Raw genomic sequence first — 13,842 nt, forward strand, 5'->3', positions numbered from 1 at the left:
GTCCGACCTAAAAATGGCTAAAACATTGGTTCCGCGGATTTCACCCGCGCCCCACCTGTAATACCACTGCGCCCCACAAGTGGGGCGCGCCCCACACTTTAAGATACACTGCCCTATGGGCAGGTAAAACATCATAATATGTATTTCTCACTCAGTCCCACTCGCACCGCCACCTTATCCAACCTGCTCAAGTCCAGCCCACGCGGTGCCGTTTTGTCTCCGCAGAATGACATGAGCCGCGTCCATTTAAAGGCTGTCAAACGCATCCCAGGGGAGATATCAGCCAATCGCCTGGAAAGAGGGCGGGACTCTCCTTACTCCTCTGGCTTTGCGGGAGTATGAAGTTTAGCTTCTCAGTGTAGGGCTGCTGCCTGCGAGAGAATGGTGCACCTCAGTACGCATAGGCGCCTGATATTTTCCAACTCCGATGGTTTATTCCTATAACTTTAACCGCCGCACTTAGTTTAGTAGGGTCTGTGCGCAAAGTTCAAAGCGTCTCCACACTGCGGCTTCACACTCCAAATGGCTTGGATTATCCCCCCGCATCTGCACGGGACTGGCGCTGCTTTCCTCCTGGTTGCGGTCATTCTGACAGGTGACGCCGTTTCGCAGGTGTTTGACAGCTATGGATTATCGTACGCCTTGAGGTCCGAGCTGTCCGAGGACGCGATATTGGTTGCCAACAACGGGATACGCGTGCCTTTCGGGAGATCAGTGTTTATCGATCCCATCAACGATCTGGTCATCCAAATTCAGCCCGGTGACAGATGCAGCATTACAGTCCTGGACAATGACCCGCTGTCTCAAAGGCCTGGACACCTGTCTCCCAAAAAGTTTCCCTGTGAATTCGGTCCCCACGACGTGAAGTATTCCCACTTCGGCTCCAGGAGTCCTGCGAGGGACAGGGTGAGGTTACAACTCAGGTATGACACCGAGACGGACACCATTATAATACCTTTTATGATGGAGGTGGAAGTCATTTTTACCCAGTTGGAAGTGCTAACCAAAAACATGCCACTCACTGTTGAAAAACTGCTCGGCACAAGTAACCCCATCGACAGGAGGATTTTAGAGTTCACCTTCGACAGGAGCGCACAGCAGTGCAAAATAGCCTCTCTCTCCAGCGGCAGCGCGCTGCCCAGGTATGGCAAACTTGTGGATGAGGGCAGTCTGGGAAAAATGGTGGACTGTGATGAATTTATTACAATGAATGTCCGCTATCAGCACACCTTTGCTTTTAAGTCACCAAACAGAGATTATATCCCAATGCTTGTGGAATTACAAGATAAGGAGGGCAATTTGCTCAAACAGGAATTTTCCCAAATTTTAGTGAGAATTAAAGAGGGGGAGGATAACACAGCTCCTAAGCCCAGCTTTGTGGCAATGATGATGATGGAAGTGGACCAGTTTGTAATGACAGCTATTACCACGGATATGCTTGCCGCAGAGGACATTGAGTCTAATCTTGATGACTTAATTTTCAACATCACATCCCCCCTGTCCTTTGAGGAGGGGTACATAGTCAGCACTGACGACAGGAATTTGCCAATAACCTCATTTTACCAAGGAGACCTCAAAGACTTGAAAATAGCCTACAAACCCCCCGCTGTGGATTCAGACACTGAGCGGATTTTCCAGATTGAGTTTGAGGTTGTGGACACAGAGGGGGCTGTGTCAGACCCTTTTGCTTTCATGATTGTTGTTAAGCCCATGAACACGCTGGCCCCCGTGGTGACCAGGAACACGGGCCAGTTACTGTACGAGGGACAGTCCAGGCCTCTGTCCAGCTCACACAATCTGGAAATCAGCGACGAAGACAATTTAGACAAAGTCAGAGTCACTGTAATCGACGGGTTACGACATGGAGATTTAACCGTTCTGGGGTCAAGGAGGAAGTTTTTCTCCCCAGCTGACGTGGACGCTGGATTAGTCATTTATCAGCATGATGGAAGTGACACATACAGTGACAATATTATTTTCAGGATGACTGATGGCAAACACGAGGTGGAATTTCTGTTTCCCATCACTGTTGTGCCAACGGACGACGAGCCCCCCATTATCAATGCCAACACTGGGCTGGTTTTATTCAAAAACCAAATGATACCGATCTCCTCTCTCATGCTCAGCGCAGCAGACATCGACTCCGAGGATTCGACTATAACATTCACCATCGAGTCTCCCTTCTCCACTGTTGGGCAGGTGCTGCTGCGCCAGTCTGAGGCCCCCGAGGACCCATCAACCTGGAGGTTTAATGCGGAGGATGAACTGTACGAGAAAGGCGTAACTGAATGGCTGCAGCAGGACATTACGGACGGCAAACTGTTTTATAAGCACGTTGGGCCTCACAGCACCGGCACAGTCATGGATCAGTTTGTGTTCAGAGTTCAAGATGACAACGACCCGCCTAACCAATCAGGCGAGAGCTCGTTTGTCATCAAGATTCTCCCCGTCGACGACCTCCCGCCCGAACTGTACGGCGGCACTACTCTGCAAATGACCGTGCACGAGTATCAGCTCACTTACTTCCGCAAGAAATTCCTGCGTTACACTGACCTGGACTCAGAAGATAGGGATCTCAAATACACTATCGTCCAGCCACCGACGGATACCGATGAGAATAGTCCTGTTGTGCTGGGAGCCCTCGTATTAACCGAAAGGCCAGACACTGAAGTCACAACATTCACTCAGGCACAGATTAACCATCATAAAATATCTTACAAACCCCCTGACCTTGAGCTAGGAATCACTACTCACGTTTTGCAGTTTAAGTACACCGTGGAAGATATTTCTGGCAATAGCATAGAGGGAGTTTTCACTATATTTTTGCAGCCTGTGGACAACAAGCCACCGCAGATAACGAACTCTGGATTCACTCTGTTTGAACGCGGCACACATATCATTACGAGTGCCGAGCTCGACACCTCAGACACAGACACTGACAGCAGACATATATCCTTTACAATTACTCAGTCTCCACTGCACGGCCACATGCAGTTTACCTTCACTGACATGACGAAAGGTGATACTTTCACTCTGGAGGATATTGGAAATGACAGAATTTCCTACATCCATAATGGAGATGAGTCAACGGTCGATTCGATACAAATAGATGTCAGTGATGGCGTCCACGTTGTCCCAATTACTATCAGGATTACGGTGAAGCCCATCGATGATGAGACTCCGACTATCAGCCTCCCAGCTGGCACAATCGGCTCCTTTATAGATGTATTGGAAAATGGAGCAACAGAAATCACAAGTAATGTGATTCAGGGAAGAGATGAGGACACAGATGACCTCCGCTTGACGTTCATTGTGGAGGACCCGCCAGTGTTGGGTGAAATCCTGGTGAATGGAGTCCCATCAGGCCGGTTCACCCAGGCCGATATAATCAACGGCCTGGTGGTCTACGCACACACCAGCGGAGAGGTGGGCCAGACCACAAAGGAGGACTTCTTTAATCTCACGCTGACTGATATGTCTGACGAGTGGACTGTAGGGGGAAATAAGATTACCGGGGTCAGAGTGCACGTCACTATTCTTCCCTTGGACAGCCAGGCCCCAGAGGTCTTTGTGGGGCCTCAGTTCGTGGTGGTTGAAGGAGAAAAGAATGCTATAGAAATCCTTCACATAAGCGCTGATGATGTCGACACTCCCAATGATGACCTCCTTTGTACAATCATAGTACAGCCGACGTCGGGCTATGTGGAAAATATCTCCCCGGCGCCAGGATCAGAGAAATCCAGGTCCGGCACAGCTATCAGCGCTTTCACCATCAAGGACATCAGACAGAATCACATTTACTATGTTCAGAGTATTCACAAAGGCGTAGAACGACTGGAGGACAGGTTTACGTTCAGGTGCTCTGACGGCATCAATTTCTCTGAAAGACACTTTTTCCCCATCTCCATAATTCCCTCTAATGATGAAAAGCCTGAGATTTTCATGAGAGAGTTTGTGGTGATGGAGGGAATGAACATAGTCATCGACACGCCCATTCTGAATGGTGCTGATGCAGATATCCCCTCTGATGAGCTGACATTCATTATCAGCAGAGCCCCCAAGCACGGATTTATTCTCAATCAGCTCACTAGTGGCACTGTCCCAGTCACTAACTTCACCTTGGATCAGATCAGGGAGGCCTCCAGCATTGTGTACGAGCACGATGACTCAGAGACCACAGAGGACAGCTTTGATATCACTCTCACCGACGGAAAATTCAGCGTGGAGAAAACAGTAATTGTTATGATTATCCCCGTGGACGACGAGACCCCGAGGATGGCAATCAATGACGGCCTTGAAATTGAAATAGGCGATGTGAAAATCATAAACGGCGACGTGTTGAAAGCTACTGATCTGGACTCGGAGGACAGCACACTCACATTCATTATCCGCTACGGGCCTGGGCAGGGGTATTTGCAGAAGACGACGCCATATGGGACATTACAAAACATCACAGTTGGGATGAACTTCACCCAGAATGAGGTGGACCAGGGTTTGATTGTGTACGTCCATAACGGACAAGAAGGGATTCGCGACCTTATCAAATTTGACGTGACAGATGGCATCAACCCTTTGATTGACAGATACTTCTATGTGACAGTGGGTGGCATTGACATGGTTTTCCCCGATGTGGTCAATAAAGGTGTCTCGCTAAAAGAGGGCGGCAGGGTGACCTTGACCACCGACCTGCTCAGCACCAGCGACCTCAACAGCCCAGATGAACATCTGGTCTTTACTATCACCCGCGCTCCGATGAGAGGACACCTGGAGTGCACGGACACTCCTGGGATGCCCATCGCGTCCTTCACGCAGCTGCAGCTCGCCGGCAACAAAGTCTACTACCTCCACACTGCGGACGACGAGGTCAAGATGGACAGCTTTGAATTCGAGGTGACCGACGGCTACAACCCGGTGTTCCGCACTTTCCGCATCTCCATCACGGACGTAGATAATAAAAAGCCCGTGGTGACGGTGCATGGCCTCGTGGTGACCGAGGGCCAGAACAAGCTCATCACGCCTTTTGAGCTAACGGTGGAGGATCGAGACACAGCAGACCGCCTCCTGAAGTTCACAGTCACTCAAATCCCAGTTCACGGTCGCCTGCTCTTTAACAACAGCCGGCCTGTCACCGCCTTCACGAAGCAGGATCTGAACGAGAACATGATCAGCTACAAGCACGACGGCACCGAGAGCGCTGAAGATAGCTTCTCCTTCACTGTCACAGATGGCACTCACACAGACTTCTACGTGTTCCCCGATACAGTCTATGAGACGCGCAGGCCCCAAGTGATGAAGATTACTGTGCTGTCGGTGGATAACGGGGTACCGCAGATTGTGGTGAACAAGGGCGCGCCCACGTTGCGGGTTTTGGAGAGTGGTCACCTGGGCTTCTTGATCACCAGTAAGACCCTAAAGGTGGAAGACAGAGACAGCCTACATTATTCTGTGAGGTTTAAAATCACAGTGGGCGCAGAGCACGGCTACCTGATCAACCTTGGCAAAGGAAACGCCACGATCACCACCTTCACTCAAGGTAAGAGAAAACTGCATTTCAAAACGGCTTTGTAATCCTGTTACATTATATTAGATTTGTACTGTGCTGCGCAGCCATATCGCATTGAAGATCATTTGGAATTCCCAGAGGATTGTGAGCCCCATAACTCTCCAAATCATTATACATTTACTCACTATGCTAATTGCACTAGCCTCTGAGGTGTGAAAAAAGCTGAGTTCAAAGACAAAGGTTTTTGTTTTCACTCGGGAGACTGCCTATTTACAGAGATGAAGTATGCCAAGGCCTCGGGCTGACCAGATTTCACAAGAGCAGTGCTTTTTCAAGCGGTGCCGGTGCCTTATGCGTTTCACTCTGGGAGAGAATTGATGGTGACTTGTGCACACCATCACCACCAGAGTCATATTTTCTAACATGCAGACAAGGGGATTATCGACGTGATGATAGACGATGTGGACATGCAAACATCTCACAGTGAGGGAGACGTGTTATTATGCCTCAGAGCAGCCCACCAGCTTTGCACACAGAATGACAGTGTATTTATGCTCTAGTGCAGATGGACCAGAGGGGGGTCTCGGTAAACTTCAAGTATCTGCGTATAAGATCAGTGTACAGTCACTATCTATGTACTTCCTGTTTGTATCTACTGAGTCACTGTGAGCTGCTTCCCTCAGGAGGCCTGTTCAATATTTCAGGAGCTCTCACACGGGTAAACAGACAGTAAATAAAGCCACTATCCCCTGGGCATTTGAAAATGGCGGCTATGCATTTTTATGCATCACCCTTCTTTGAAGGGAAATGTTTTGACATCAAATATTGAAGACAGCGATGGCTGTAAACTTCACAGTCCCCAAGATCCAGGGCTACTGTATAAAGGAAACACACTCTTTACACCCCAGTATCAAGAAGGTAAGACAGGCCTCTGATGTGCTGTCGCTCCTGGAGTCTGCCTATTCTTTATGCTCTGTGGCATTTGGGAGCCTAATAGATTTACAGCCCCCGTTACCGGGCAGCTCCCCTTCTCAAATCCCCCCGACACTATGCCGTTTACACAATTTATCAAGCAGCCGTGGTCATTGACATCTGGTCTGTCAGGAGCAAATTGAACAAATGTGCCCATGTGTCATTGTTTCTATTATAGTAAATTGAGGATGATACATTTTCTGAACAAGTTATCATGGATGTTTATGTAAACATGCTTTTCTTTTTCAGCTGAAATTGATGACATGAAGATATGCTACGTTCTGAGGGACGGGGACAACGCTACAAATGACATCTTCTATTTCTCCATTGAGGACTATGGTAAGTTACTTTCAAGTAATTACTATCAGGCGGTTTGTTTGGACAACAGTATGTCATTCATTTTTTCAATCAAAAGCTAATGTGCAAGACACAGTGAAGGATGCTGTTGACATAAAGGAGTGTGTGATAGGTATGGATTGAAAAATAATCATCTTGAACTCACCCTCTTGAAATAGTTATATAGCAAGCACACCATAACCATTGAAATCGGTCCCTTGCCGTGCTGACTGACCTTTCCGTGTGGCAGAAATACTGAGTTGCTTTATTTCGTCTCGACTAGATCTATTCTTTACCAAACTAATCTCACGGAAGCAACATAATAATGTCTAATGGAGCAGAATTACTACCCAAAATGTGTGTACACAGATAGGAGAGTATTTCAGAGCCATAAATTATTTGCACAGTTTCTTATTTCAGCATGAAAAAAGGAGAAAATATGCCTTCAGTGAAAATGGGATAGGAAATATATGGGAAGTACATGCAGTACGAAATAGGAGGGAGAAAATGGTTTATAGAGGTAACTCTTTCTTAACTTATTCTCCGTCATGCTGCTTTAGGCTGGCTTTACACGGTGAAACCTTCAAGCAAATAGTTGCAGGTTGCAAATTGCATGAGACATAATTTTCATGCAACTTGATATTTACACAAAGCAATTAAAAAAATAATCAAGTTTGTTTCACTAAAACAAGCTAGCTTAGTTTCATTCTGTCATATAGTTTTTCTTTTTCCTCCCTCTCGCTACAGTAGATTATACTGTATCAAGTGGAGTGTCATTGTAACTTGCATCTTTGTATCTTATTTTGTATCGTTTTCTAGCTGGATAATATCAATTCGGACGTGTTGTATCGAGGTTTCTTCTGCCACTGGCTGGCTACTTTCTTTCATTATGGCTGTCCCAGAGAATACATTCCAACATTTTAACCTGATGAAGGTCGATAGACCGAAACGTTGTGTTAATTAAAAGTTTTTTTTTTTGCAAGTAATTGACAGTGTGCGGGACTCCTCTTTATCTCTCATACGTACTGCATCTCCGACGCACCTGCCTTTAAGAGATTGAAGGTGTGCATCAGCTTCTCTCTGACTTTTGTCCCAGAGAATAGGAAGGGAGCCATCAGTGTATTCACCTTATTCTTTGCCCATACAAGGACGCTTCTGCATGACGTCATTTCGTAATCGTCTTTCCGGTTTTAAACATGGAAGTAGAGTACGCCTACCGCAGTCATTTAGACTGGCCAAAAAGCTGTTTTCAAGCTAAAAAAAAAAACCCAAATTGTTTTAAAGTTTTAATATTTGTCTGGTGAGAACGTAACATATATGTGAACAGTTTATCAGAATAACGCCTATTGGAAATCTTTAACGAGCAGCGAGGACCGGGAGCGCTGACTGTGCTAACACCGGTCGGACTAGCTATCTGTCAAACCCTACTGTAGGCTACTGGCAGTGAGAAAACACTGTCGACGTGCTTTTGTAACTAACGTTAAATGCCGACCGGGTACATCCATCGGCTCCTCGCAGCAGTAACGTTATGAACATGTAACTGAAGTTGGCCGCAGTGTAGCTTAATTCTGAATGTTGCCAAACTTCATTCATACTGATGTTTTATTTTGAAAATGGCCGCCAACTAGCGCTGAACCGGAAGGACAAATACGTTGCGTCGAACGCGGAAGAGAGAAAAAGTGGGCGTGGTGAATAAGGTGAATAGCCTACTTATCAGCATTTTGATTGGGTGTTGCATGAAAGTAGTTTCACAAAGTTGAGAGTTTTGCAACTGTTGCAGCTGAGTTTCAGACAAGTTCCAAGTGCATTGCAGAGGGCTTTAGACATGCAAATCATTTGCAACTTAGTTTCACCTCAGTTTCAACCAACTAAAGTTGTGTGAAAGCTTCACCGTGTAAAGCCAGCCTCACAGTATCCTCCGCTTAGCCTTTATATTATAGTTTGGAAAACAAAAACAAAACACTTTTGCCACATTTATTAACTTTTATCCAGCGGGCATTAGGGTAGTACTGCCCATAGAGAAATCCTTGCAATACCAGTAAGTTGATACAGTAATAGATGGGTTTGTCTTCTGGCTTCACACACAAAGCGACAATCTAGCAGTATTTACTCTGCAGTGTACTAGGCAGCTCAGGACTCAACACGATGATCCGTTATTTCTCCATGCATGGGCCTGTTGATGTAGTCAAATCAGTAAAAAGCATTAGTAACGACTTCACTTGTCCACATGTGCTCAATTAGAGGCTTGGGGAAGGGCTGCTGGTGTTGGCGATTAGCTGCAGTAGCGTGCCTGACACTGCGTCCTTTCTGCTACTCTTCGCTGGTGATGAGTGAACACAAAGGGCCTCTCTGATAGAGGCCCACTTTTCCCACAATGAATGCAGCTCAGTGGGCCCCTGAACACATTTTCTCCCCCTCACATCTCGGGACGTCCCGGGACTAATGTGGCTGCGCTGAAATAATAGGCAGGTTAAGAGCAATGCCAACAGGTGGATGGGATGCTAATGAGAGTGTTGACTAAATTGCGTGGGACAACTCTTTATCGAGGAGGCGATGCTGACTGCCAATACTTTATCGGAGCCGCTGGTTGGTATTCACAGCTGCTTTATTGTTGAGTCAGGTTCAGCCAATCCTCTTATTATTGGCTCACTTGGGTTATTTGTCATGGATCTCTCTCGGGGCTTCTCTCTCTTTCTCTCTCCCTCCCTCTCTGTCTCTCTTTCCTTCCCTCACTCTCTCTCTCTCTCTCTCTCTCTCTTTCTCTCTCTCACAAGCACACACACTCACACAGCTTGAACATGCTCTTATACCCCACACTGGTAGTTTATCTTCCAGAATTGACAATTAGATTAGCTTTTGCTTCACCACTCCCTACAATCTTTCATGTCAATTTTAGACTTGACAATTGGATTCAAAACAACACATTTCTAATTCCTCTCCTCAATCCTGGCGGTGTACTCATTCATCAAATCAAAACAAATATATAAAAACGTCACGGCCAGACACGCATCACACATCTCGCACATCTGCTGTCAAAGTGCTTGTGAGTCTTTCTCGTCTCTTTGGAAAGACAGCTGAAGATGTCATTCTCCTGGCGGGGGATTTGTGTCACATAATCGCACCTGAACGACTTGACAAATTGATGGGGGGGGGGGGGGGGTGGAGGGGCTCGTTGGAGGTGACCCATCCTTAAGGGTGCTGCCCTGCACATACTGCACTGCAGTGCAGGTTGTGAGCTTTTTGTTCTTTTCATTAAGATTTGAGTAGTGCTGCTGCTGGCTGCCCTAAAGTCCCCAGACAGAGAGCCTCCAACTCTTAAACAGCTGTGTTGGGGAGGAGCTGCATGCTACACTGGCACACAGCTGCACTCTGTCAGAAGCTAAAACACATATACTCCTCATTTCAGGTTCATTCTGATGTTTACCAACTGCACTTGCTTTTTTTTTATGGCGAACAGTTAGTTTTTATCTCACAGCTGCTCAGTGCGATTCCCGGAGTTTGTTCAAATGGCCATAATCAACTATGAATGTGTGCATAGTTTTGATTTTTATGCATGCATACTTACTATAGCCTGTAAATTACTACAGAAAACTCTAGTTTGTGCATGTCGTCTTGGCTGGCTGCTTTAGACACCAATAGGCTTTCAGGCTGTGGTCATTGTGTCCTGGCTGGCCTGTGCAGTGTGCACTGTACTGGGACCAGCGCCCGGCCGTCCTGCACTACTGATTGTTATAAGATTGATACTCTCAGCCTGCGCTCATTAGGAGCGGGACGACAGCACTAACTTACTCTTTGCACATTTTCCTCACAAGTTGTGGAATGCATGGAAAACACCAAGCCGTTCATTATGCTCTATCCAAATACTTACGGAACTTTGGCATCTGACCACAAGCTTGTTTGCACCGTTGAAGTTGAGATCTTAGTTTCTCTGATATGGACTGTTTGGATAAATGGCATAATGTTGGCCTGCTAGTGCCCATGAGCTGCCATGGGCTGAGTTCTTCCTGGCAGCGATACGCCTGCGAGACGTGCTGTGTGATTTAAACTGTAAAGGGAGCCGCTCATAAATAAACCACAGGGCTCACATTTAACCCTCTTTTTGTGTTTGAAGTTACAGTTTACAAAAATGTAATTCATGTATTCTGATAGTCGTAAGGTTCCATGACTTTGTCCACACAGGGCATCTGAACACAAAAAATACAAGAAAGAAGTTGTTTTATTTCACTTTTGTTCCTGGTTAAAAATGACCGGTCAATGGGGGGCATTAGAAATGAATCATCAACATCATTCATCACTGATGCTTTGTATCAGGGATGCACATATTGCACAATGTTGGATTTTTTGCCGATGTCCGATGCTCGATGTTTTCCAGCTTTTTGGCCCATTCCCGATGCCGATATGCGTACACATTTTTCTCTCTCTCCCCTGGTTTCGGAGAGCGTTGAGTCTCTACTGTGCTGGAGTTGTTGTGCCTCCTCTTGTCATGGTGGCCCAGTGGCAGCTGCAGGTGCCGACACAGTGCTTTGTTTTTGGGATGCGTACGTTCGCTGGCCAGAATGGGAGAACTGCTTCGGCTTGGGTTGTGTAAAACATGCCATATTTGGGCATGGCTGAAGTGTCATTTTGTCGGCCTGTCGTGTCGGCGCGGGGTGGACGTTTCAGGCCGTTGCCGATGTTTTATTTTGACGCCTTTGTCGTCCGGTGCCGATGGGGTGCCGATATCATCGTGCATCTGTACTTTGTATACTTTATACTTTGTTGCACTTTGTTGTATCACTCCCTACTGTACATGTTGTGAACTGCACAAGCAAAGAACATTTAGGTTTGTTTGTCCACATATGCACTTGTGTGGATGGAGTTTGCGTGGCTGTGGGTAAGACAGAGCTTTGTTCTGTCTTTGTGTTTGTTCTTACTGTTTTTTATATAAATAAATAAAGATGTGTGTGTGTGTGTGTGTGTGTGTGTGTGTGTGTGTGTGTGTGTGTGTGTGTGTGTGTGTGTGTGTGTGTGTGTGTGTGTGTGTGTGTGTGCACACGTGCGTGCGTGTGTGCGGGCTATATAAATGTGTGTGTGTATGTATATGTAGGGTTAGCTCGTGACAGAGGAGGTGGTGGAGGTATGACCGGAGGGGGAGTTGAAATGTTGTCTCTCTGTGAGCCAGAAGTTAACACACACAGCAGGAGGCTTAAATATATATTGGAACTGACATACTGTACCCTTGTCCAGTGTTTGGCACAGTTCTATGTGAAAATCTGGTGCAAGAATGACCTTCTCGGATTTGTGTGGGCAATGCATCGCTGATTATTTTTTCTTGAAAAGGGGGGAGGGAGTGATCTGCTGAGAATGCTAACCCCTGGTGGGCTGTTTTGTTTAGCTTGATAAATTGTGCTTATGTAATTTAGGCTTGAAGAGAAGTTGCTGTTTCACTCAATTAAGTTGGCTACATAAAGCAAGCAGATGGGCTTTCCCTCATAAATAACAACATGGCAATTAGGCTACATCCCAAAATGGTTCTCATTTTTAATTGGCTTTGTGTCACAATGAATGAAGCTTTCTCACTGTGGGACTAATGCACTGCTACTCTTAACGTGATTGTAGTGGAACAAACGCTACTTGCAAACACTGATACTGTACTTTTATTCTGGCTGGTGAACCTCTCATATGACTGGATTCCTCCTGTTAATTAATGAATCTTCCACCGTGTGCCGTAACATCTGCGTTTTAGGTGGTTGTGTTTTGTCACAAGGAGATGATGACAGGGGCTCTATTTGTGCGTCTTGCTATTTGTCAAGCTTGTCGAGGTTTTGAATGGAAGGCTGAAATGACACACAACCAGAGGCATGGATCAAGAACCTCTTTAATGACTTAAGTCTAGGTGGAAACCTAGCGTATGGCTGTGGCCTGAAAACCAAAGTAGGCAGGTAACTGCGTGGTGAAGCGAATGCCATGCATATGTTGTACCCATTGACTGTATAGAGAGCCAAAGTCACCGCGTACTTCCTGCTTCAGCTACGCACCAGCCTTGAAAAAAAAATATGAGTGGAGGTGAATGACAAAAGGCAATCATTTTTTGATCCCGTTTGAATTGTGCCATGAAGTACACATGCGATTTTCCCTCAATTTAAACGATAACTTTTCATGTCATGAAAGCTGCGGTTTGGTGTAAAACTGAAATGTAATGTTTAGTTTAGTTTTGTATGAAACCGCTCAATGAACTCTCTCGTCTCGCACAATATACGTCACACCAACACCAACATAGACTGGCGGGAGAGACGTCACTTATGCGACTGGTTGTGTGTAGTTTTTCCTGATTTATAACTTATAGTGCAACAGTTTGACAACAAACTGTGACTTTCTTGACTTGCAAAGTTATCTTTTAAATTGACAAACATCACATGTGTACCTCATATGGAGTCTGGTGTGTGTAGGCCCCTTTGGATCTTTTCCACTTTGTGAAGCCAAAACATCTCGATCACCACCCTGGTGGCTGGTCCCAGTATAGGACACAAGTCCCGCTCTGCCATCATGTTAGTGAATGGGACATGAGCCAAACTAAACAATCAAAGTACAGGTCAAATACAGTACCACCCCCCATAACCCTAACCCTACCCCCCCAATAATATGGTTTATATCATTTTAGGTAGTTCTTATCATGTCAATGTATGTTCAAGTGTTCATTTTTCTGATACATTTTGTTTTAACACGTTCACTGCCAATGACGTATTAATCCGTCAAAAAAAATCCAACGGTTGACTGCCAATGACGTATTAATACGTAAAAAAAATGATTTTTTTTTTTTTGACCGTGGGATGTGCATCTAACCCTTTTACATCTCTTATATCAATATTGGAGCCACCGAACATGTACAACCCATTCCACCGACCCACTAAGTGGCGACAGTGCTCTCCCAGACTAGAGGAAGGCAAGCAAAAAGCAGTATGAGGAAGCCATTCTCATGCAAATGGATTGGCGAAAACGCTTTCGTTTTCGCGCTGATTGCTGGCGGTGCGGGATTGCAAATTTGCATAATA

General features: G+C 46.0%; 1 protein-coding gene across 1 annotated transcript in view; it reads left to right on the top strand.

Annotated features, from left to right (window-relative positions):
- Positions 1-522: 522 nt before the first annotated feature.
- The window catches only part of frem2b (FRAS1 related extracellular matrix 2b), a gene marked incomplete at its 5' end in the record, with an annotated part of 80,508 nt that continues 67,188 nt past the window's right edge, over positions 523-13,842 (top strand). Inside the window, 2 exons of the mRNA XM_083637654.1 lie at positions 523-5,533; positions 6,725-6,814. Of these exons, the coding sequence (XP_083493780.1) occupies positions 523-5,533; positions 6,725-6,814 (5,101 nt within the window). The remainder of the gene's footprint in view (positions 5,534-6,724; positions 6,815-13,842) is intronic.

Source organism: Poromitra crassiceps, assembly GCF_964638095.1.
Source record: "Poromitra crassiceps genome assembly, chromosome: 5".
Lineage (NCBI taxonomy): Eukaryota > Metazoa > Chordata > Actinopteri > Beryciformes > Melamphaidae > Poromitra > Poromitra crassiceps.